Raw genomic sequence first — 26,513 nt, forward strand, 5'->3', positions numbered from 1 at the left:
ATGCCTGAATTATCATGTAGCGTTCTCTTCTACTTTCTAGACTATATAATGTTAAGGATTGTAGTCTTTCCCAGTAGTCAAGATCCTTAACTTCTTCTATTCTAGCTGTAAAGGACCTTTGTACACTCTCTATTTGTGCAATATCCTTTTGATAGTGAGGGTACTGGGTACCATATCATATTGCAATATTCAAGTGGACTACGAACATATGTTTTATAAAGCATAATCATGTGTTCAGCCTTTCTTGTTTTGAAGTGCCGTAACAACATTCCCATTTTGCTTTACATTTTGCCAATAGAATTGCCATTTGATCATTGCATAACATTTTCCTATTCAACATCACACCAAGGTCTTTAACTGCTTCCTTATTTGTGATTGTTTCATTATTAGGTCCCTTATATGCATATAGCTTTCCTTCTCTGTCTCCATAATTTATTGATTCAAATTTATCAGAGTTAAATACCATCCTATTTACCTCTGCCCATTCATATACTTTATTAAGGTCTCTTTGTAGCGCGTTCCTATCTTCATCACAAGTAATTTCTCTACTTATCTTGTGTCATCGGCGAAACTTCTCACTACCGAGTCCTTAACATTACTGTCTATGTCTGCAATCATAATAACAAACAGTAATGCAGCTAACACACACACACACACACACAGAGAGAGAGAGAGAGAGAGAGAGAGAGAGAGAGAGAGAGAGAGAGAATTTACTCAAGAAACGAGAGAGAGAGACAAGAAGCAAAACCAGTTACAATCCTGTTTACCTATTGGTCAGATAAAATATGTCAAATTTTTCAGCTGATATCCTCTGAATACAATTATTACTCTCCATACGATTAGTGATGTATTCAGTTTAACTAAAAAACTATAAAAAGCTGAAAAACAGAATGCCATACTACCCTGATACAATTCTCCTCTTTATTTTAATAATTGCCTGACATTCCTATCTATTTATATATTAATTTGTTTATTTATTTTCTCGTTTTTAATAAGTATTTCCTATTGCTTTGGGTTAATTCTTTCAAATGAACATCATATTCTTTGGTTGGCTTGTTCCACACGAAGAAATTTAATTTTCTGAATAATTAATAATAATAATAATAATAATAATAATAATAATAATAATAATAATAATAATAATAATAATCAGGTCAAAAAAACAAAACTCAACGCCGGAAAATATGATAAAAGCCATAAACACATGGGCAGTGCCAATAATCAGATACAGCGCAGGAATAGTGGAATGGACGAAGGCAGAACTCCGCAGCATAGATCAGAAAACCAAGAAACATATGACAATACACAAAGCACTACACCCAAGTGCAAATACGGACAGACTATACATAACACGAAAGGAAGGAGGGAGAGGACTACTAAGTATAGAGGACTGCGTCAACATTGAGAACAGAGCACTGGGGCGATATCTGAAAACCAGTGAAGACCTGTGGCTAAAGAGTGCATGGGAAGGACTAATAAAAGTAGACGAAGACCCAGAAATATACAGAGACAGGAGAATGACAAACAGAACAGAGGACTGGCACAACAAACCAATGCACGGACAATACATGAGACAGACTAAAGAACTAGCCAGCGATGACACATGGCAATGGCTACAGAGGGGAGAGCTAAAGAAGGAAACTGAAGGAATGATAACAGCGGCACAAGATCAGGCCCTAAGAGCAAAATATGTTCAAAGAACGATAGACGGAAATAACATCTCTCCCATATGTAGGAAGTGCAATACGAAAAATGAAACCATAAACCACATAGCAAGCGAATGCCCGGCACTTGCACAGAACCAGTACAAAAAGAGGCATGATTCAGTGGCAAAAGCCCTCCACTGGAGCCTGTGCAAGAAACATCAGCTAGCAGTAATAAGTGGTACGAGCACCAACCTGAGGTAGTGATAGAAAACGATCAGGCAAAGATCCTCTGGGACTATGGTATCAGAACAGATAGGGTGATACGTGCAAATAGACCAGATTAACATAGTCAAGAAGAAAGTATCACTCACTGATGTCGCAATACCATGGGACACCAGAGTTGAAGAGAAAGAGAGGGAAAAAATGGATAAGTATCAAGATCTGAAAATAGAAATAAGAAGGACATGGGATATGCCAGTGGAAATTGTACCCATAATCATAGGAGCACTAGGCACGATCCCAAGATCCCTGAAAAGGAATCTAGAAAAACTAGAGGCTGAAGTAGCTCCAGGACTCATGCAGAAGAGTGTGATCCTAGATACGGCACACATAGTAAGAAAAGTGATGGACTCCTAAGGAGGGAGGATGCAACCCGGAACCCCACACTATAAATAACACCCAGTCGAATTGGAGGACTGTGGTGATAAGACCCCCGCCCAAAAAAAAAAAAAAATAAAAAAAAAAAAAATAATAATAATAATAATAACAACAATAATGAAGAACGTATAAGATTTACTTATATTATTTGGAAGCTTGAATTTCAAGTCAGTGGGTCCTTTGGTTGGCTTGTTCCATATGAATAGGTTTCATCTTCTGAGCAACAACAACAACAACACAATAATAATAATAATGATTCTGACGCTGAACTGAAAGAGAAGAGATGAATTTATACCCCTCCCCCTCCCCCCCAAACCCCCCCCTCCCCCCCCCCCCCCCCCTCCCCCCCGTAGGGGGGTGGCTGGTGGCGAGCCATGCGGTGTCCCTGAGATGTTGGTCTGTGTAAAAGCCCTGTCATTCATTGATAGGGGAGTGACTTCATTTTCTGCTGTGAGTTACTTTGTTCTGCCTTTGTTCTGAATGTGTTCTGCCTTTGGTTCTGACTCAACCAAGTCATCATTTTATCGGGATTAAGTTAATCTCACAGTTTGTTGGGGAGGGGTTCCAAATTCATTTCTCCCTTGTGTTTGTCTAAGTTTTCTTGCCTATCTTCAATTTTTTTCTTTCGTCAGATCTGCGAACAGTTTCCCATTTTATTTAAGCCCATTATATATATATGTATATATATATATATATATATATATACTATATATATATATATATATATATATATATATATATATATATATATATATATAATCTCTGCTTCTCTAAGCAGATAGACTGCTCATTTTATTGTTTTTTTTTTCATGATTCAATAAATATTTGATAGGTCTGTCTGCAGATATTGGCTTTACGTAATGAAGTGAATTTAGGCCACTAAACTGTAGGATTACCGGGATTAATTTGGACCGTTAAACTGTAGGATTACTGGGACTAATTCTAAAAGCATGTTCATTCAGGTTTTATGTATGTGCAACATATATTTCACCAGCTGCACATATCCATTTTGACTTTGATAATCCCTGGAGATTAGGCTACATTTGTATTAACATTTCCTCTGGGACGGATTCGCCAATATTTAAGCTTGAATAATTCCACAGCTGTTCTATGTGTTAATGCAACTGATAACAGGCCCTCATAAAGGAGATTTTTATTCGAAAAAAGATACAGGCCTTGAAGGACTTTCTCTCCTCATCGTCTGGTAGCCGTGAAATGTGAAAGGTCTTTCAAAAGCTTGTAATTTAAAAAAAAAAAAAAAAAAAAAAAAAAAAAAAAAAAAAAAAAAATAAATAAAATCATTTTGAGTTTTGACCAAACTGTTTAGACGAAGTCCCGTTATTAATTTATAGAGATATGCATGAAAAATAAGTAGGTAAATAGGTCACACTTAATCTTAATCTGCTTCCAGATACGAGGTTTTAAGGTCGCTCATGAGCTGTAGAGGTACGGGACAAGTCTGGTTCCACCAGGTCTACCTTGGGTGGAGCGGTGGAGAAATGAGCCCCTCTCCACCCAACCTAGACCCTGGGGGAAGCAGGCAGTGGCTGCTGATGACTTATTGCAAGTATACCACTCTCTCTCACATTTCACTTAACTTTTCCAGGCGTTTCTGACACTCGTTGGATTGGTCATTTCAGAATTGTTTTTGGCTCCTGACTGTTGACTTCTCAAGATCAGAATGGCGTTCCCTGAAATTCCCCAAACTGAGGGACAGACATAGCTCAAGAATTTCCTAAAAAAAAAATCAAAACCTTTTAGCCCGTGCCTTTGGCATCAAAGTTTTCCGGACGTCAGGCAGGAAATGTGATAAGCTGTTGTTGATGCAGCGGCCTCTGCCTCTGAAGGCGTCGTTATCTGTACCATTTTGGCCTCGTACAGGGACTTTTTCTTTCCACATCCAAACTTATCTATGAGACCTTCCTGTGGCGTGTGTCTTAGCACATTTCTAAGGAGGGGTTTTTTTTCGTAAACAGAGGTTCGTGTTATGTTGTAAGGTCTGTCGGTATGGTTGCAAATCCAATTGGCACTTCTGGGAATAGTGTTAACACTCCGTCAAATCACTGATAGTCATTATTTCACCACTCTCGTAGGGGTTTAGTGCCGTCAGTCCACCTCATGCGGTGCAGTGTAGGCATTACTGGAGGTTCTTTTCAGCATTCGTTTGGGGTCCTAGCTGCCATTTCAGCGCTGAATGACCTCATCTTAGGTCCCAGTGCTTGGCCTTTGGCCTAAATTGTATATTCAATTCAGTTATTTCACCAACATCATTTTTGTCCTGAATACTATGCAATACAAAGGTTCCTCTGTCAAATTCTACCATTTATGTCTTTCTTGTGCTTTCAGTTCCACAAATCTCCACTGATCTTCAGCGTTGTTTTCTTAGTTTTCACCCAGGTTGGTCTTGGGTACTCCAACACTTCTGGTGCCCACAGGAGCCCAGCTGACGTCATCACATTCTATTCTCCCAGGGGTAGTACGAATGACATGCCCAAGCTACCCCAGTCTCCTCTTCATCATGACCTTATCTATGGAACTTCCGTAGTTTCCCTTGAAGTGTCATATCTAACTCTGTCCTACCATCTGACTCTTAATATTCTTCATGCAGCCTTATTCTTAAAATGACAGAATCTTTTAGATACGGTGGCTTTGTCATTCCATGATTCAGGTCCGCGTAACACTACGGATATCTCACTTTCGGATGCTATTTCAGTCTGTCTTGCTTTTCAAATCTTATTCGACCGGCCTGAATATTAGTTACAGTTGTTCCTGACCATTTGAAAGATTCAATCTCAGTAAACCTTTCTCAGTCTAGTGTCACTTCGTCCGTTTGTGCATACTGTCCTCAGTACTTTTGTTTTTCATTAGGTTGTCTTGAGTCCTATCTCTCTAGATAGATGATGCATTCTCTATTAATGTACAGCCCAAGAGAATGCCAAATGGCAAAGGTGAAATAACATGCCCTTGTAGTAACCCCACTACTGACTGCAACTGTACTTGACAAGGCACCACTGAAATGTACTTTGCATCTTTACTTATTGATAGTCTCAGTTTAATTTTGCATATCTGACAGGAATGCCACAGTGACCAAGACCTTCCCTGATACAGTATTGGTCTGTGGATGTTGTCAGAAGCCTGACCTATGAAAATCATGCCTCATTTTAAAAACTAGCTTGCTCCTCTGTAAGGTTTTTATCAATTTCTTTCCATGGTCCTTTGAGTATGACTATTCTTGATTAGTTTCATCACGACTAGTGCCTTTGTGGGTACCACATTCTTTTTTAGACCACTTTTTCTTGGTATTTTTGCTGATTTCTGATTCCCTGTCATCTGGCATTGTTTCCCCATTCCATATTCTGCAAAACAATCTGGTTAGTATATCTTTAGTTTCTTTATTACTGATTTTAATTCTAGTTGTATGTCATTCATGCTCTTTACTTGTAATGAATGATCTTGTTGCACACATCTCTTCATGAATGCTTACACAACACGTACACTCACACACACATGTATTATGTGTCTGTGAGTGGTTGTGCGTTGGTGTACGCATGCAATATACGATACGACCTTATCTTTCATTGTCTGGAATAGATTGCTTCAACCGGAAATTTTTAGTGTCAATAAAAAAAAAAAAAATGCGATCATACAAAATTGGGTCAGAGATTCCTGCATTACCAGAAGACACGTCATTTGACAACCCCCTCCCCAGCCCCCCGCCCCACACCTACAAACACACACACACACAGACACACACACTCAATCTTCTATCATCTACTCTGGGACTTTCCCCAGATTGGAACGAGATACATTTGATAAAAATGGGATAATATCAAAATATCAGCTTTCACTTCTTTGCCCTGTAACCGATTCATTCCTATTATTATTATTATTATTATTATTATTATTATTATTATTATTATTATTAATTATTATTTCTTATTCTTCTTATTATATTATTAATTTATTATTATTATAGCTCCCCATGAGCTGTCGTAGAGTTATAAACTTGGTTTACCCCCCAAAAGTAGTAGCACAAAAGGTAGCATGATCTCTACGAAAGTTTTGAAAGCGTACAGATAATGTCTATAGGTACTGTTGAGCCAAGCCTCTACTATAGCAGTCTGGTGTTCATTTAGGTTTCTCTAGTTTTCCGTGCCAATCATCTACCTTTCTCATAGCAATATGACATATTAGTCTTTAATTTTACTCCTTTCAGTAATTTCAGTCCCAGATAGCAGAACGTAGATCACAGAACACGGGTAGAGACGAGCTTTTTTTGTTCTTATCGGTCTACGGCAAAGTTGTATAGACATTGTGGTCTATGGTAAACCGTGATACCTGTGCCCTGAACAGTTCTGTGGTTGGTCCAACCTATGAAATCTATGAAAAGCCGATAAACTGACAGTTTTTGCATATATGTATCAAGTGAATCTATACATTTACGTATGTAAGTAATGATTTTTTTGCACGCGTTATACTTACATCCTTCTCCATTTGATAATTAGCGAATGCTACCAAGTACTACTAACTCCTAAAAATAAATATGGCAGAGATGGATTTTAGGATACTGACGAATAATATCTTAATTACAAAACCCCCATTCCATTGTGTCTTTATCTTTGGTCGTTTTTCTAAGGTCTTATCAAATGAAGGAGAGAGATGGAAATGAGTTTCCTCATTCGTAATCTCTCAAATGCAACTTGGTATACTGAGGTGTGAACCTTGAGTTGACACGGAAGAACCACAGAGTTTATCAAATATTCAGTAATTTGAAGTGACATAGTGTTCGTATCGGAATGGGTAATCTGTATGAATTTGATATGGTAGCAGAAATATTCATAGACTTACAAGACAAACTATAAATAGGCCTAGAAATTGTATTTTTTTGCATGACACTTCGAGAGCAGGTCTGTTGGAGGGGAAGTAGACTATATAGGTAGTCTGAATTGACATAAGTCTTGCGTATCAGAATGGATAATCAATATTAATTTGATCTAGTAACAGAAATATCCATGGATCTATAAGGCAAACTAGACATATAGGCCTAGACACAGTATTTTTTTTTCTCGCCACCAATATAGCAGCTCTGTTTTTGTACGGAAAAAGCGATAAGCTGGACGGACAGTCACATAGGCGAGATAATGGCTAACATACAAACCGTAAATCTACAGATAAAAAAGATAAAAGTGGAATGCCTGGGAAGTGTGTGTGTGTGAGAGAGAGAGAGAGAGAGAGAGAGAGGGAGATCTGGTGAGGGGGGTGGTTATCGGAAGCAGTAGGGAACCCCCCCTACCCCCCCGGCACCTATCTGACTTATCATAGGGATCCGGGTAACGTATATATAAGTTTGCGGTGTCTCTCTCTGCTTCGAGATTATCTGGGACATCCCCTGGTGACTGGTTTCGGAAATCGCTGCTACTGGCCTGGTATGGTGTTCCCTGATGGTTCCGTTCCCGTCGGAACATCTGAGGAGCAGCAAGTGATGGGAGGAGGAAGGAGAAACGACAAAGTAATCGGGTAACTCCCCCTTTTTTCTGCCCGATCTCATATCTTAAAAACTGCTGAGGCTAGAGGGCTGCAAATTGGTACGTTGGTCATCCACCCTCTAGTCACCAAACGTACCAAATTGCAACCCTCTAGCCTCAGGAGTTTTAATTTTATTTACGGTCAAAGTTGGCCATATTCGTACGTCTGGCAGTGATGCAGGCCAGGCCACCACCAGGCCCGTGGTTAAGGTTGCCCAGAAATGGCTTACTCGGGGAGTAAGCTTGCAAAAACGTTTTGCAAAGATACAGGAATTTTAGGATAGTATATTTATGATTTATTTATTAGAATTAAAATAGGTTATAAATAACTGTTTATGTATATAATAATGTATATATATATATATATATATATATATATATATATATATATATATATATATATATATATATATATATATATATATATATATATATATATATATATATATATATATATATATATACATAGAGAGAGAGAGAGAGAGAGAGAGAGAGAGAGCACAGATGCAAAATTTAATCATGTCTTTAAGTCTTCGTATAATTTCCCAAAGCTCTACTTTTGACACTAATGTCAGCCATAGCTTATTAATCTGACTAGAACTAGAATCATGTGTGACACTTAAAATGACACTTGAAATGACACATCTTTGACACGAATGCCAATTTTCTATCAGGTGTTTTTTTTTTATGATATATCTTTTTGTTTAAAGTCTCTAAATGGACGTTTGGTATAGTTGGTGTGTACATCCTTGTAGATAATTATATAAGTTTTTCTCAGTCTTGTACGTGCGTGTGTTTCGTCCGTAACGCGTGGGTTGACGTCAGTCAATGCTTTATGCGTTATATTGCTGGTTTAGGTAAAATGTCTGAGTTAAAAAACACATTTAAATGTTGAAAAACACATAGGCCTATAGTCTATTTGTAAGAGTAGCCTGGGCAGACTCAATTTAAGCGCTAATTATACTTGTTTAATTAAAATGACTGAGTTAGATAAAAACGAATTTATTAGAATGTAACAAACATTTACCTTGAATACAACAAATTAATTAAAATAAACCAACATTTACCGATGTAACGGAGTTGGAACACTGACTTATAGGCCTAGTGCTCTAGTGTAGCTTACTTGGCGTGACAATCGCTTTTATTTAATGTTAAAAAATGGATCAAAGGGAACTTGTATGAATCACAGTGTGACGCGTGTCTGTCCGTGTATGTGCGTGTCTGTCTGTCCGTGCGTGTGTTACGTCCGTTACGCGCGAATTAAGGCCACCACTCAAAACAACCGTCTATCTGCACAAGACAGAAATCGGAGAAAAACGTAATTGAAGTTTTGCAATGTTTACATTATCATAATTCCGTTAATATTTATGCTATGACATCATTTTTTTTTTTCAAAATGAAGCTAAAAGCATACTCTTTAGAAATATGTGTGTAAATATTATCTGTCTATCCAAACTGTACTTCAAATACCATAACTGCAAAAAACCGAAGTTTGTCAACATTGGAATGACGATATAAGTGATAATTAAGAATGGTATGATGTCATTTTTTTTCTTCAACATTATATTAGCCTAGCTCTTAGAAACTTAAATAATTAATAACTAGTAGAATTATATGATGATGGGAAGAAGAAATAAAAAACAAGAAAATTAGAAAACTTTATTGTATAAGAATGGTGCTCTGTAAAATTATTCAGTTATGTAGCTCTCCTTATGAGACGTCTTTGGTCATAGTAGGCCTACGTGGTGCAATCACATAGCTGCATACCTAAAAAAAATGTGTTAAAGCATACTGTACTCCTAAAAGCATGGTAGGATGCAAGAATTACTATCACCATTTTTTTATTACACAATTATGCATAAAAAAAAGTATGACTAACTTTTTTTCCCATTTAACACATCTGACTATCCAATAATGGGTACAGTAATGATAGGCTAATAGATTTTTAAAATTCAGTAAGGTATAATGGTTGGAAGGTATTTTCACTTTTTTTTTTTTTTTTTTTTTTTTTTTTTTTTTTTTTTTTTTTTTGCCATAAAAAGACCGAGGAGTATTTACATGTGCATTCACATTATTCTTTTCACACTGAGTACTACATTCTACGGCGTTGTTTTCCATTTCATTCAATTCCTTATGCTTTCTACCCATAGTTGATGATCACAAAAACTGTTGTTTTTTGTCAGAAACAAGGCTTAATGAAAATTTTAAGGTAAACCACGGAACACGAGAACTTGACAGCCAAACTAAGCGTCCTTTAAATATGACTTCATACCAAATCAAAGAACCTCATTGGTGGACGCATGCAGATAGCGTTTTGTTCGACAGAACATTATCCGGGCTCCTTTTCTGCAGATATTCTGTTGTTCGATTCATTTTCATCCCAGGCTCTTTCGCTCGAATAACAACTCACAAATATTGCGCATTCATCATTCTATACTCGGTTTTTTTTTTTTCTGTCCACCCGCTTGTGGTGTTTGCGTATGGTAACACTGCATCCCGGGCTTTATTAGATAGTTACATTCAGCTTACATTCAACAATAATAACAATATCCTATTTCGAATATTAACGGTGTAATTCGCACACAGTACGTTATTAAAACACTTTTCAGTTGCAAAGTAAGTTCCAGAAGTGAAGCGACAAATCTCAGAATTGATCGTACTTCTTTAGAAACTCTTGGGGTTGCCAGTTAGTATATTTTATTCCAATTATTGTCATCCTATTTATCTGATAATACGAATCAGTGATTAACTGTATAAGCGCAGAAAGTATTTCCCCAGTAAATGATCAATGTTAGTTCAATAATTGTTTATTAAAAGAAAAAAAATTCCCCAGAGAAACATCTGCTGCTCTCAAAGAGTGATATCAAGTGTTCACCATAGAGTGGCAGCAGGAACCGAGTGCATAAGCATTGGCCTAATATTTGTAAATTAACTTTCTACTTTTATAGCGTTATATTGAAAGTTATTATGATTTCTTTTGATAGAGCACAGAGAAGTTTAGCATCTGATTAAATGAAATATAACTAAGACGCAAGTTGGTGTAAAAAAAAAAAAAAAAAAAAAAAAAAAAAAAAAAAACGAAACCCAAGTCATATGCGCGTTAGCATCGGTTACATGGTTAGACCTATTACAAGAATCAAGGAAATATATTTTCCTGCTTGTTAGTTAGTAATTTCATTGAATTTCTCAATTGTGCAAATTTTTGCATGTGGAATTGCGTTCAGTGTCGCACCAAACAAGTATTTGCGTAGGCTTCCAATTTTTTTACTTTTTTAGTGCATAAGTGAGACGTGTGGATATGTTTGGCGAGCATTATTTTAATTCGAGTATCTCCTGTTATGCTCTCTCTCTCTCTCTCTCTCTCTCTCTCTCTCTCTCTCTCTCTCTCAGGACCTTTTTATCTAGTCAGGAATAACCAGAGGTCTGTTTTAAGAATCAAGCACTAGGCCTATTGGTCATGCTCGGGTGCTTCTTTATATATATATATATATATATATATATATATATATATATAGTATATATATATCCAAAAAACTCATAAATTTCTGTTATATAATAATGCTTGACTGGATTGAACTGATTACTTGTCGTCCGTGGAAATATGAGTTTGGGTGATATAACTCTCTTATGATACGTCCACTTGCGCAAATTCAGTCTTAAATTTCACGGTTAGGATATGATTCGAAGATTTGAGGTAAAAGGTTGATGTGAAAAGGTGGAGTTAGTATTGTGGGTAGAGATAGAGGTAGAGGGGGGGGAGAGGTGGTTGGGGTCTGTCGTCTCCCTACTTTAAACAGATGGTGATATTACGGGTGAACGTTCTGGTTGCTTGCGACCGTCTTTCTTATTCTTTGTATAGCGAGTCTGTTTCCCAGGTGCAAGGACAGGTCCTTGTATCGGTCCTGAAGGTTCTATCTTTGCCTAAATAACAGACAGTGGCCCTGCATTTTAAGCCTTGCAATGCCCGGAACTAGGCCTAGTCACCTGAAGATAGCAGCAGCAGTTAGAGCCTTTCTCGAAGATGGTGTTTTATGCTCGGTCCTAAAAGCTAGAATTAGAACTACCAAGTTCCAACCAGGGCTGCCAGATTTCCACACTAAGGAAATCCACGTTCGGTACAGTGGTGCCGTTTTTTCTTCACAACGTTGGCTTTTAGCAGTGTTACTATATGCAGTTCATCTGATTTTTTAAAGTTATTTATGATTTGATGGTTAGAATGCGTATTTTCCGATGTAGAATTATTTTCCACGATGATAGAAAACTACACGTCACTAGCTTAACATAAAGTATTTTTGACGAAGACAAATAAAGGATTTCAATAAAATTCATTCGTATAAGTAAGCAGGATATGTTTTATAGCTTTATATTCATAATAAAATATAAAAAGGCAAGTGAAGAATTTTATTCAGTGCCGTGGCCTGTGGTCGGAAAAGCCACGGGGGGCTGCCGGATGTCACCAGAAAGCCATACTAATAGACGAAATTCCACAAAATGGCAACCCTGGAACTTCGGTATCACACACTTGCCAGTTATGCAATATATTCGACTTTATCGGCGTAGTGGTTGGCACTGGAGGAATGTTATAAGTTGTTTATCGTGACCTAGTAATTGCTCAAAACTTAGCGGTATGAATTCCTAGCCAATATTTTATTTCTTTTTTAACCGATTAATTAATAAGGGTAGACACCGACCCTTTCCGTTTTTAGTTCATATTGTTTAAACATTTAGTTAGATCTTTAGTCTAGTGTTTTTGACGAGAGGGTAAAAGAATAAAAACTCAATAACAGTCGATACTTCTTTAATTTGATGATGAAAATCTGGAATGAAACTTATTTAATTTGACGAAAAACTGGAATGAAACTTATTTAATTTGACGATGAAAGAGTTGAATGAAACTCCTTTAACAGGTGATGAAAAGTTTAAATGAAACTTATGTATTTAATTGGACGATGAAAAAAGTAACATAGGTCTTAAACAGCAGCTTTATAGTTATTACAACAAGTTAAATAAATATACTGTACTAGAAAGCAATATGCATACAAATATATATATATATATATATATATATATATATATATATATATATATATATATATATATAATAATAATAATAATAATAATAATAATAATAATAATAATAATAATAATAATAATGAAGCATCTTAATCACATCGTCGTAATGAAATGTATCGATGAATTTATCATGATGGTCAATCAGACAGTATTGATATAAATATAATGACTAGACCTATATCTTGGGCTAACTAACACTATTGGTTATATGCTGGCACGTGAGCTCAAAAAATAATTATTACTATTGTATCATTGCAATTACATAATTACATTAACTTTCATAAAGAATATTTTGAAGCTGCAAATGTAATAGTAAGTACAACTATGTCTTATTTTTTAGAGTAAGTAAACTGGCAACGTATCCTGGAATTAGGCTAATGTACCGAACCATTTATTTTATATGATGATTTCATTACCACTGCATTATATAATTTCCTACTTTTATCGTTGTTATACACATAGTCATTCATTTAGGGCAATATCAACTGACAACGAAATCATGAGCACTATTATCTATACTGGTAATAGGCCTATGATTTCTGGTAAGATCTTACGTTATACGAATTAAAATTGTGATATTATTAAAGCCCTTTCCTTTCAAAAGTTTATGTAACAGTAGTTGTAGAATAACCAAACTGATTATACAGGCACATTAATAATTTTCACATGTAAAAATTGCAATCTGTATAGCAAAGCTGTAAAGTGCTTCGCTGAGAAATAATTTGGTACCAAATAGCAATATGAATGTATGTATATAATTCACAATTTTTTCAAGAAAATATATCATCAGCACTAGCAAAATAAGAATACTCTCGAGTACCACGGAAAAGAATAAATGTAGATTTTTTTGAAGAGAAGATTAGAAATAATTTTGAATAGGTAACTGAGGCTGGTTGGAGCTGGAGCCAGCCAACGGTGTCAGGTCTTACATCTGATAAACATCCAAATGCATCCACAAATTAAAAATTATAATACTAATTATTTACCTTTAAAGATATTTGTGTGTGAGACTTATAAAAAGAATAGTAAAAAAAATTCATAACTTATTATTAGATTTGAACTAGCATACGCTTTTTAAATAAAAAGCGTGGAAATTTTTTTACGTGTGGATTCCACACTCCACACCTAATCACAATGTGGACAAGATAAGCCGTATTAGTGACGTCATTTCCACACTTCGGCAGCCCTGCTACCAACCACACCCAACTTCTCTATTGAATTTAGGTGCATTCATGGTTGATTATGTTTAATGTCGCGGAGATTTTCCCTTTTCATTCTGTTGATACTTGCATGGTTTTATTCATCTTTGCTAAAATAATTGATAATACACTATGATATTAAAATATTTGTTTCCACATTGCTCGAAATATACATTGGTAATGTTGGTAATCCTGTGTTGAACGAGAATTTCAAATTGTTTCGTTTCTATAGTTTGAAGTAATTACTATACTTTAAAATAATTACTGTTACCGTAATTTTTTCTTATGATTGTTATAAATATCATAGATTTGATATTTGTGCATCATATGATAGCTTTATTTTGCTTGATAGAGTTTTCACTGTAGAAAAAAATGAATTTTTCAGCTACGAGTTGTAGTTGCCAGTTAGTGAATTTCGAACGAAATCCTCTGAAATTTGTTGCTTCAGTTTTGGAACTTACTGTACAGAACTTACTGTACACCCAGATATCCTTTTATTTACCTAAAACTTACACATAGCGAACCTATCAAAAGCCCGGGACGCAGTGTTACCTAGATTATGAATGCGAAAATTATTTTTCTTTTTACAATTTCTAAACAGTATATAGAAGAAGAGTTGCTGCATTCGAAAGTATGTATAACTCAAAGAATCCGAAAATTTGCAGATAGATGGTTGTTCGAGTGATCGACGGCCTCATATTCTCAGAGGGGTGTCATCGGAGTTCGTTATAAGTATAACTTGCGGTGCGGTGGATATGACGTCAGTGAAGGGGCGTCATTTCAGATTTTTGTTGGGGTTTTTGGGGGTTGGATGGGGGTTGGGAGGTTGATTTTGAGCTATTTTATGTGCTTTTTGAAACCAAAAATTTATATATTCCCACTACTACTGTTTATTCATCTAAGTCACTTGTACTAGTACTACCATAGACAGACTTGGATCATGGTTTAAGTAGTAGTAATATTAATGAAAATAAAGTAGTATTAAAAATAACATCGTTGATATTTTTGAATATACCTAAATCAAAATATAAAAAGAATATATAATATATATTATATATATATATAATATATATAATATATATATAAATATATATATTATATATAATATATAAGATTTATTTATAGTAAGGTTTTCTTCAGAGCAGTGTATAGTAGCCTATAGCTACACACTGATGTATCTTTTTGTATACTTCTAAGAACACCTTTGCAGAGTGAAGTTGTGAGCATAAGTATAATTAAAATCAGAGAATAGACGCATACATTAAGAGAGTCTCTCTCTCTCTCTCTCTCTTCTCTCTTCTTAAATATATTTTCACTCTCTAAGTATATTCTCTCTCTCCTGAAGTATATTCTCTCTCTCCTTATATATATTTTCTCTCTCTCTCCTTACGTATATTCTCTCTCTCTCTCTCTCTCTCCTTAAATATATTTTTTCTCTCTCTTTCCTTAAGTATATTTTCTCTCTTTCTTACTCTTCTTAAATATATTTTCTCTCTTTAAGTATAGTCTCTCTCCTTAAGTATATTCTCTCTCTCCTTAAATATATTCTCTCTCTCTCTCTCTCTCTCTCTACTGAAGTATATTCTCTCTCACCTTAAATATATTTTCTCTCTCTCTCTCTCTTTCCTTAATTAATAATTCTCTCTCTCTCTCTCTCTCGTCTCTCCCTCTCTCCTCTCTCTCTCTCTCTCTCCTCTCTCTCTGTCTCTTAAAGTATATTCTCTCATCTCCTTAAATATATCTCTCTCTCTCCTTAGTAATATTCCTCTCTCTCTCTCTCTTCTTAAATATATTTGATCTCCATAAGTATATCTCTCTCTCTCTCTCTCCTCTCTCTCTCTCTCTCTCTCTCTCTCTCCTGTAGTATATTCTCTCTCTCCCCTTAAATATATTTTCTCTCTCTCTCTCCTTAAGTATATTTCTCTCTCTCTCTCTCTCTCTCCTATCTCTCTCTATATTTTCTCTCTCTCTCTAAGTATATTCTCTCTCTTCTTGAATATATTTTCTCTCTAAGTATATTCTCTCTCTCTCTCTGCATGTATTCAAAACCAGTTCCTTCCAATGCTGCAAAATGGCTGTACCTTTTGAGCTGAACCATTACGCTGTCAAAAAGGGTTCGCGGTAATATTATACACGCCACGTGGTCTGCCAACCCCCTATTCTCCCCCCTCCCCTCCCCAGCCCCCCCCCCCTTATTGTGCCAGATGCGTCATCCCCGTCGTATAGGAGACAGGGGTCCTGGGTCTGAAAATACATGATGGGTAAAAGGGGAGAGAGAGAGAGAACTATGAAGCAACAGAAACCTAGGCCTATATACCCCTGATATTAAGTAAACGTCAGCAAAAAATAAATAGATAAATAAATTACAAAATCAATTAATTAATTAAATATAATGAAAATAATAATAAAGAAACACGTCTTTAAGACACCAGAAAGAAAAAAGACACGTTCGTCGCCTTAGTTATAAGGAGCACATAAGAATAGACTCCCGTTCGATTTTATTCTTTTAATTACTTTTCGGGGGGGGGGGGGGGGGGCTTACCATCGTCTGGGCTTGCCATGAGGTTGTGTTCGTGTCTGTGTTCGTGTGTGTGTGTGTGGGCGTGTCCTTGCATTTGGTGTCTCTATTTTATTTTTAAGGGGGTGGGGGATGTGTGTGGGGGGGGTGGGGGGGGGGGTGGTATCAATTCGGGGTCGCTAGGTATAGCATTGTGAAGACGTGGGTATGTGTGTGTGTGTATGATTACAAGAGAGCTTAATTTTTCATTATTTATATTATATATATATATATATATATATAATATATATATATATATATATATATATATATATATATACACGTGTGTGTGTGCTGCATAGGCCTAGTCAAGGTCCTTTAAATATACTCGGAGTATATTTAAAGGACCTTGGGCCTAGTAAGTCTATACGTCTGTCTTCTCACGCGCGTCACATCCAGGTTAAGGTAAAAAGAGGAAAGAAAACTTGTAACCTGGGTAATATACCGTTTTCCCTCCCGACGCGACAGATCTCCGGAAAAGAGAGAGAGAGAGAGAGAGAGAGAGGAAATGCGTAACGTATCGTATACTACGCGCGCACATAAAAAGGCGCCTTTGACTGGTAGCGCCGTCAGACAGACGAACGCCAGAGAGAGAGAGAGAGAGAGAGAGAGAGAGAGAGAGAGAGAGAGAGAGAGAGATCTTGCCTTCCCCAAACTGATAAAAACGTGCGTGTGTGTGTCTCTCTGTGTCCCTCGGACAAACAGCAGCTAGCAGCGCCCTCTTGCTGCTCTGCCACAACCGTATAGCAGAACCACATCCATTCCCACACCAGTGCCTCTTCAGTTGGTGCCAGGCATCGCCCGGAATCAGTGCCCCCCTACCCCCCTGCCTTCTGCTGTATTACCTCCGTAGGGTTGGTGACTTTAACCCCTCAACAACGCAATTATCTAGAGAGGTCGTTCCCTCGTCGGTCTATACGAGTCTAAGGGAAAGTCTTACACTACAGTGATGGAGTCGAAGTGAGTATATCTCTCGGGAAGTTTGTGTTTGTGTATGTGTTTGTGTGTAAAAAGTAATATACAATTTAAGCCTGGGACTTATAGCAAGCGATGGGTCCTTAAATTTCAAATTGGGAAAGAAAAATGTTTGAGAATATTTGAAAAAAAAAAAAAAAAAAACTAAAAAGGTTTAAAAGACGTAACGGGGATTTTTTTTTAAAAAGGTAATGAAAGTGGTTGTAACATCTATAGGGGCCTAAAAGTAATTAAAAATAGTGCCTACAGTGCACCGCGTGTGAGATGCACTGACGGCGCTATTACCCACGTATTGGTTGAGTGTTTGTGTGTGTCAATGTGTCTGTAACGCACAGAGCTTTGTCAGATTCATCTCGCTGTGTAAACAAGACAGTTTTCAATGCCACTTATATAATATTTTTTTTTTTTTAAACAATAACGTTGGATAAGTCAAACAAGAGTTCTAAGTACAAATATTACTTATCAGTTAGTACCACTCCCTTATTCGCCAATGAGAGAGAGAGAGAGAGAGTGTCTGCCTCACATTTGGTATGTTTGAGGATACGAACTGTGGCTTCTTATATATATAATGAATATATAGTAATTGCTTTTGCACCTTGATAGGCCTATAATTATAGTCAATGTCACTCCTTTGTTTTGCTTCTGAGCCCTGCCAAATTCGAACCCCCTCATTAATTTCATTAATTACAATTTCCCTTTGATGTATAAGTTAATCCCGCCGTGAAAAATCAGTATATTAACAGTTAAAATAAATTAAAAGTGGGTTTGTCACGCTTTTAAAACATATATACGTATAGGTCTAGGGTTAGGGCAAACTAATTTATGATTCATAGTCTTTCTTTTTAAATTTATCCTTTGTGTGTCTTACGCAGAATGACTGCCATTATCCTTTGTTGCCTTTATTAAAATTATATATACTCCCGGGGCCAAAGTGGTAGGCCAAGAGGAGACCAATTTCGGAGAAATATATTGTAGAACCACGTGGTGTCCTCTGTCTCAAACCGTTATAGTCACGTTTTTTTCTTTTTTTAATCTCTCTGCCATATCGCATTTTTTGGCGGGGAAGACTGTGCACGTGTGTGTGTGTGTGTGTGTGTACGTATTTCCGTACCGGTTTTTCCACGGGGGGCGCACGTGGTCGTCTCCCCCGCCCCGCCCCCACCACCACCACCGCCACTCCTTTGCACGAGACTCCATTTCATCGACCGTGTCGAGTCCAACTTTATATGTTATTATTTATTATTATTTTCACGCGGAGAAACTGCAAATATCCAAGTAATTATTAACTACTTCATCAGTTATCGATTACCAGTTTCAAAAATAACTGAAGAGCAACTGCTTTTGCAAGATTTGCATTAAAAATAAGATATAAAAAAATATTCATAAAATCGCAAGCAACGACGTGCGTGGCTGGATGCTGAATTTCCCGCGCTTTTTCGAATAAAAAAAATAAAATAAACTGTAGATAAGAAGACTAGACAGACAGGAAATGTATCCATCTGTCGACATCGTAAATTCCCTTCTTATCTACAAGATTCAAAGTGGCAGGACTGTGTATATAAAGTTTATTCACATGAGTTTTGTTAACGATAGGTCTAAACGTGGTCTAATTCACGTGAATAATCTCTAGGCCGAGTGGTTATACGTATATTTAGAATGACTTTTAAACCATCTAAAACGTCACTTTACGTTCAGTAAAGTTACTTTACACTTATCCTAATCTCTCGTGGCCCTTTTCCACAGTGACGGGAATGTTTGTAAAGCGAATTAAAACACAGATGTAATTAAAATAAACTAAAACATTTTTTTTATCTTTCCAGAGGCAACGTGGTCTATGCCTGCTTCGTGCTGATGGGTTTGGGTACGTTGCTGCCATGGAATTTCTTCATTACGGCCCAGTCGGTGAGTAGAATATATTAAAAACCTCTTTTATATATAAATGAATTATCAGTAAACACATTCGTAACGTAATTTTAATATCTACAGTGACCTATACACTTGTGTGTGTATTTACACACACTTTTTGGTATACGCTCTGTTTATTGCACTATTTAAAAGATTAATCTTATGAAGCGTTTAACTTTTAGAATTGAAATTAAGGTATTAACTCTTCCTGAAGACTGATTACTTCAAATAACTGTAGAAATTAAAGTATCAGCTACTAATAAGAAAGCAATTCAGGTTGAAGGTTCAATGATTTATTTAGCAAGATTATCTCCAGCAATATTTTTTGTCAACGATTTACCATTAGTACAAAAAAACTGCTTAGTTATTTAACAAAAAAGAAACCATTACTCTAACCAAAAAAAGTTTTTATAATAAATCTAGACGCTAAGGACATTGTGACTATTATTATTATGATAATATTTAGATATTTTGTTTTTAAAAAACAAATGCAACTAGTTGAGTCTAGTTTTACATTCGACATTTTTTTTTTTTCTGTTATTGAATCCGAAGAAACTTAACTCCAACAGCTTTTATAGCGTGACTGTTTCGTAAATATTTTTCCCATTTTTAATATAGAACGTTATCTGTATTACAGTATAGTTATCTACGTATTGTGAGAGCGTTATCGAAACCCAGACGCATATTATATTAAAATCGCCCCCGAGATTTTAGAGGACAGACAGATAAGGGTTTTGTACCATAGACTCATAAGAGCGGAAAATGATAGGTAGACCTTCTTTTGTTTTTGTTAGAGACGAAATACAAAGAATCTCTCTCTCTCTCTAAAGTGTCAGTTCTAGGCCGATGTACCATAGACTTACTCATAAGATCGGAATGATAGACCTTCTTTTGTCTTTGTTAGAAACGAAATACAAAGAAACTCTCTCTCTCTCTCTCTCTAAAGTGTCAGTTATCTAGACCGACGTACCATAGACTCATAGGAGCGGAAGGATAAATAGACCTTCTTTTGTCTTTGTCAAACAGAGACGAAATACAAAGAAACTCTCTCTCTCTCTCAATCTCTCTCTCAATCTCTCTCTCTCTCTCTCTCTCTCTCTATCTCTCTATCTCGCTTATATATGATATATATATATATATAATATATATCATATATAAATAAATATTAGTGTCAGATTATCTAGACCGACGTACCAATAGACTCCATAAAGAGCGGAGGGATGAGATAAAGAATCTTCTTTGGTCTTTGTCAAACAGAGACGAAATACAAAGAATCTCTCTCTCTCTCTCTCTCTCTCTCTCTCTCTCTCTCTCTCTCATATATATATATATATATATATATATATATATATATATATATATAGTGTCAGTTATCTAGATCGACGTACCATAGACTCATAAGAGCGGAAGGATAGATAGAACTTCTTTTGTCTTTGTCAAACAGAGACGAAATACAGAGAATTTCTCTCTCTCTCAAAACGTATACAGATCGTAATCAAAACTTGTTACTAGTTGATCAAACTAAAATAAAGACTAATAAATGCTTCCTTTCCAGTACTGGGACTACAAGTTCAGGGAAGTGGCCCCTGATAACGGCACCAGCCAGGGAGCACCGGGTATGGAGAGGACATTCTTGCAGAATCTCTACGTACCCATGCAAGTGTGCTTCTCACAAATACCCAATTTCGTGTTCCTGTTCATCAACATGCTTTTCAGCCACAAGTAAGATTATTATTATTATTATTATTATTATTATTATTATTATTATTATTATTATATTATTATTTATTATTATTATTATTATTCAGAAGACGAACCCTATTCATACTGAACTAGCCCAAGGGGCCAATAATTGACTTGATATTCATGCTTCCAAAGAATATATTATTGTTCACGTGTAACAGGTAATAGTATTAAAAAACGAGAAAATTGACTTGACAATTCAATAAATGAATTAATAAAATTGTCAGTAAATCGTTCAAATACAAGAATTTGTATTAGCTCGGAGGTTACGGACAGCCGAATAGCAATGGATAAAGTCTACGGGATTTGCACACCAGTTTAAGTTAAATTGTCATTTCAAGAGCATTCTCCTCGTTTCTTCACAATATTGAGAGCTAAAGTTGAGCTGCATCCTGTTCAATAGTCCCTTATGCTTTTTTTAAGCACTATCTTTTAAAATTTTTGTCACATCTTGAAGTTTCATTCATAATTAAGCAAGTTTTTCTAGAAGTCTAATATTTGACCACCCAGCCTTTACGGCTACAGAACCATCAACAGACAGGGACGGAAGGTTCTTATCGATATATCAGTCCCTTAAAAACGAACGTAAACAAAGAGGACCCTTCTGATTTCATGGCAACAGAGTTAACAACCAAAGCCCTTATTGTATCGGTCTCTGAGCTGAGCCGTCTGTCGACAGCGTCAACAGACGCTCATTCACGGAGGTCATAGTCTTTCACTTCCCTCCTCACCCTCTTCATCTTCTTCTTCTTTACCAGGGTTCCCTTGAGAGTGAGACTTCTCGCCTCCCTCACGCTGATGATCCTCCTCTTCGCCGTGACAACGGCGCTCACTCAGGTCAACACCGACAGCTGGCAGACGGGATTCTTCGCCATAACGATCATAGTCATCTTCTTCATCAACAGTGAGTATACGAGATAACCCACTCTTCCTCCCTTCGTTGTCATGTTCTCCTATCGTTTGAAGTGAAAGTATCATCGTCGGATGCTGTGTCATATTTAAAAGAGGTTCTAACATGTTCTCGACACGTTCCGACAGGTTCGGGAGCAATCTTCCAAGGAGGTCTCTTTGGCGTGGCCGGAATGTTTCCTGAGAGGGGATTTTTTTGTTTCTTTTTTTTTTTTTTTTATTATTTGGTTTTTTTTATGACCTGCCTTGCATGTTTTCGGGGCCAGGGCCATTGGGAGGCGGGTCTTTGCGTCGGCTGCCCGTATCGTCTCCCTGTCGGTAGGAGCTGCGGACGCCACTTCAGCCTTCATCTATTTCATGGTCGCAGTGGCTGTCATGATTTTGACGATGTGTGGATATCTCTACATGTCAAAGACTGTAAGTGAACTTTTTAAGTATGAATTTCTGGTTTTGGATATTCATTTTGATGTTTGAGACACCTACCATGTTCCATTAGCTGTTATTCACCAAAAGATTTAATTGCATTTCTTGCCTGTCGCTTCCATGCTCCATATATTGAAGATGTTACAAAACTGACCTTGAGGAGACTAATCAATTTACATCCCTCAGGATTTCTACAAGTACTACAGCAACCCTCAAGAGTCCGTAGAAAGTAACACAGATCAAACTGAGAAGCTGAGCAAGGGTCCAGAAAAAGAAGAGAACGGAGGCACCTTGTCCAGCCATTTGGAAATTATGAAGGAAATTTGGCCCATGGCTCTCTCTGTGACTGGTGTCTTCTTCGTGACTTTGGCTGCCTTCCCTGTCCTGTGCGTGAAGATCATCTCAACATCAAGCAACGAAAACTGGAGAAGTTAGTACTATTACCAAAGCCCTTCTATAAACTTTCAACTTAGAAAGACAATGGCATTCATCCATTCTAAAAACAAAGTGTGACTGATATAGTTCTGAAGTAAAGCTGAAGTCTCACTTTTTACCATTATGTTGTGTGGCTAACGAATGTATTTCTCAATATTTTTTTTACAGATGTTTACTTCCAACCAGTTTCCACATTCCTACTCTTCAACGTTGGAGACTACGTTGGGCGACTGTCAGCTGGACTCATCCTGTGGGTAAGTTACCACATGAACCCAGTTGTTGTAGCACCTTTTCATTGTTACTACAATGCCTACTTGATTTCCCATTATCAACGAATATATTCATTGACAGTCTACTTGTGATTAAGACAGCATCTCACTCTGAACCCTTGTTTTTTTTACAGCCTCGCAAGGGCTCGTGGATTCTGTACCTGATGGTATTGGGCCGCTTGGTGTTCATCCCCCTTTTCCTTCTCTGCAACCACGACCCGAAATCCAACATCCCCAGCGTCTTCACACACGACGCCTGGTATATCGTCATCATGCTGCTCTTCTCCCTCTCCAACGGATATTGTTCTTCTTTAGCCATGACGTACGGCCCTAAGTAAGTCATTCCAGGAGATTGGTTTTTTGCAGTTTGCATACCTCATAATCTTTTTATATAGATAACTTCTTTGCATGTTGATGAATTGTAACGTTAACATAATCTTTTTATATAGATAACTTCTTTGCATATTGATGAATTGTAACGTTAATTTCCAGGTTATTACTTTTTCTTACTTTTACATTTAAATGTCACAAAGAAAAGTCAAGGTCAGAGAATTTTAGTGCCATATGCACTTCAGAGCCAAGTGGACATTTGTTTCATCAATTTTTTATTGATAAATGATAATGGCAAGTCCCTTTTAGTTAAGTTAATCAAGTTGCACAGTTATGGCGGAAGGCCAAGGGTGCAGAAATGTCACGGTTTTATGATAACCTAACCTAACCCAACCCTACCTTAACTACCTATCCTAACCAACTAGCCTGTGCCACTTTACTAGACTTAACCATCTCGTTTCTTTTGCAGACTGGTGTCGGAGTCCAAAGCCGAGAAAGCCAGCAGCATGATGGCGGCCATGTTGGGTCTCGGTCTCCTCATGGGCGGCGTCTCGTCCTTCGGGTTTGGCCTCATCAGCTAAGGAGAACGACTGGAGTCAGGGAGTCAGACGCTTGTGGATGACTCGGCTGTCATCCTAGTATTAAGGCTGTGTACATTGTACATATTTTTAAAATAAGGGTAAAAAGTTTTGCAATGATACCGTACAATATCTGTATCGCTGTAGACAGCTCTTACTGAAATGGGGGGATCGGTCAGAATCCTGAATTGATTTTTCATTCTGATTATATTTTATATTTATTTAAATACAGAGCTGAAACAAAATGCCATGAAGGTTGAGAAGAATATTTCCTGTACACAAAGAACTTCCAGCAATTCTTAAAGAGTACAGGTGCTCTTTCAAGAGTTGCTGTGGGTCTATATGCTGTTCATGGGTTAGAAGAGAGAAGTCCTGGTAAAGAATAGCAGATGTAGTAATTTGGTTTGAAGTGTAATGAGGATCCAATAGAGATTTGATGATTTGAACTACAGCACTTTATCATTATCTTATTTTTTTGGGTGGGGATACTTAAGTAACTTCTTATCAGGACTTCTCATGAAGCTATATCGGCGAGATGACGATAAACTCTGAGATTAATAACACACACACACTTGAAGGTTTTCTCCTCTGATAAACCTTCTTATCTTACCAAATGACTTTGTCTTGTGGCCATTATGAAACTAGTCATGCTTGTTTGTGAAGTCTGTAATAACTCTTGTGACTTGACTGTCATGATGATATATGAGTAGCTCTCGCCTTCTTTCTCTGTTTTCAGTCGTGAAGTATTCAGTGAAATGCCTTCTTACGCTCTTACCTTGAGACAGAAATCTCAGTACTTTATATATATTTTTTGTATGCTTAGGTTAGTCTTGGTATTTTCAACTAGTTCTTGTTCAGTAGGACCATAATGTGGGCACAAAAAAATAAGGAGAATGTATGGAATATAAAAGGAATCTTCCATTATCAAGATACTTAAACATTCCTTAGAATTTTTTTCTTCATTTTTCACGTGTCGTAAGCAAGAGCACTGCCTAGTCACATTACAAAATGAAATGTGTTTTATGATCGCATATCTCTCGTCTCCATACGTGTCGAAATGTATACGTTAGGAGAATACTGTACACTTGTCCAAAGGTCATGTCAAAAATGTATTTAAAGTGACAATGTAGTTACATTTGCAATTCCCTCTGGATTACACAATTTATTTATATGTTGGCAGCACTATATATTTCCTCCTTATATTTATTTATGCATTTGTTTTATGAATTTTCGGGCATAATTCACTTGATTACAGATTTTTTTGTGGTGTCCTGTTTTTTTTTTCTTTCTTTTTTAGTTTCCAGGCGTTGCCAACGAAATTCTTTGTAGTCAGACGAAATCAAATCTATTTTTCATAAGAACTCAAACCTTTTTATATATATATAATTTATGAATCTACGCAACTCGTGCATTGTTTGAATGTAGATTGTGTGGTGTAACAAAAAATTAAATGACTTGTGAAATAAACAATACATGATTGACTTCTTTGTTTTTTTTCTGTACAAATTATAACGAATTCCACTAATTCTGAAGAACTTTCCTAACTCCGAGATGGAACCAGAGTCTTTTCATTTGATAATTTCCACAATAGATGGTTATACAGTGGAATAAAATAATCAGCAAGGCTTAACAAATCTATTTTCACCACCTTCAATATACACAAAAGCCATTACTACCAGATCAGAATAAATATGTATTGCCACCACCACTGGATAATGAACTCAACTAAAATAAGCCAACAACTCCGACGTAAGTTTTTCCAAGGATGAAAAACAGAATTGAAACCGAAGTAAGTTGCCAAGAGATGGCGTTAGAAGTTAAGTAATTTCACTATTACCAACAGATGGCGTTAGAAGTTAAGTAATTTCACTATTACCAACAGATGGCGTTAGGAGTTTGTAATTTACATAAATCTTTAAAGTAAATGAAATTGGTTGGTTTTTGACAAAATACAGAAGCAAGAATTCCAGGAATATTAGAAGCCAGGGGGTTTTCCAGTTTTCCACCGACCCTGTGAAGGTATGGACTTCTATAGCCCGCCCCCAACACCCCCTTAGCAACAAGAAACCCCTTCTCTACCTGCACATGAGCAGACCTACTGTATATAGTAAGACCTACAGTGATTTCAGACCTCGTCAGGTAACTGGGAGTAGTACACACAGTGGCGATCCTAGGGGGCGGGGGCATGGGGGGGCAGCTGCCCTCCCAGGTTTTGGCCATGCCCTTGGTTTGTCCCCCCCCTTTTTTTAATGAAATATTATATATAAAATGAATCATTATTGAATATAA

The 26,513-nt window shown here is 36.7% G+C and overlaps 1 protein-coding gene across 1 annotated transcript; it reads left to right on the top strand.

Annotated features, from left to right (window-relative positions):
- Nucleotides 1-7,699: 7,699 nt before the first annotated feature.
- On the top strand, nt 7,700-25,705 carry LOC135205836 (equilibrative nucleoside transporter 1-like). The gene is made up of 10 exons (XM_064237090.1): nt 7,700-7,820; nt 19,453-19,534; nt 21,093-21,259; nt 22,039-22,184; nt 22,319-22,388; nt 22,441-22,606; nt 22,799-23,042; nt 23,216-23,301; nt 23,451-23,650; nt 24,116-25,705. The coding sequence occupies exons 1-10, from the start codon at nt 7,732-7,734 to the stop codon at nt 24,225-24,227; spliced, it is 1,362 nt and encodes a 453-aa protein (XP_064093160.1). The 5' UTR covers nt 7,700-7,731; the 3' UTR covers nt 24,228-25,705.
- The last annotated feature ends 808 nt before the right edge of the window (nt 25,706-26,513 follow it).

This window comes from Macrobrachium nipponense, chromosome 24 (assembly GCF_015104395.2).
Source record: "Macrobrachium nipponense isolate FS-2020 chromosome 24, ASM1510439v2, whole genome shotgun sequence".
NCBI classification, from domain to species: Eukaryota; Metazoa; Arthropoda; class Malacostraca; order Decapoda; family Palaemonidae; genus Macrobrachium; species Macrobrachium nipponense.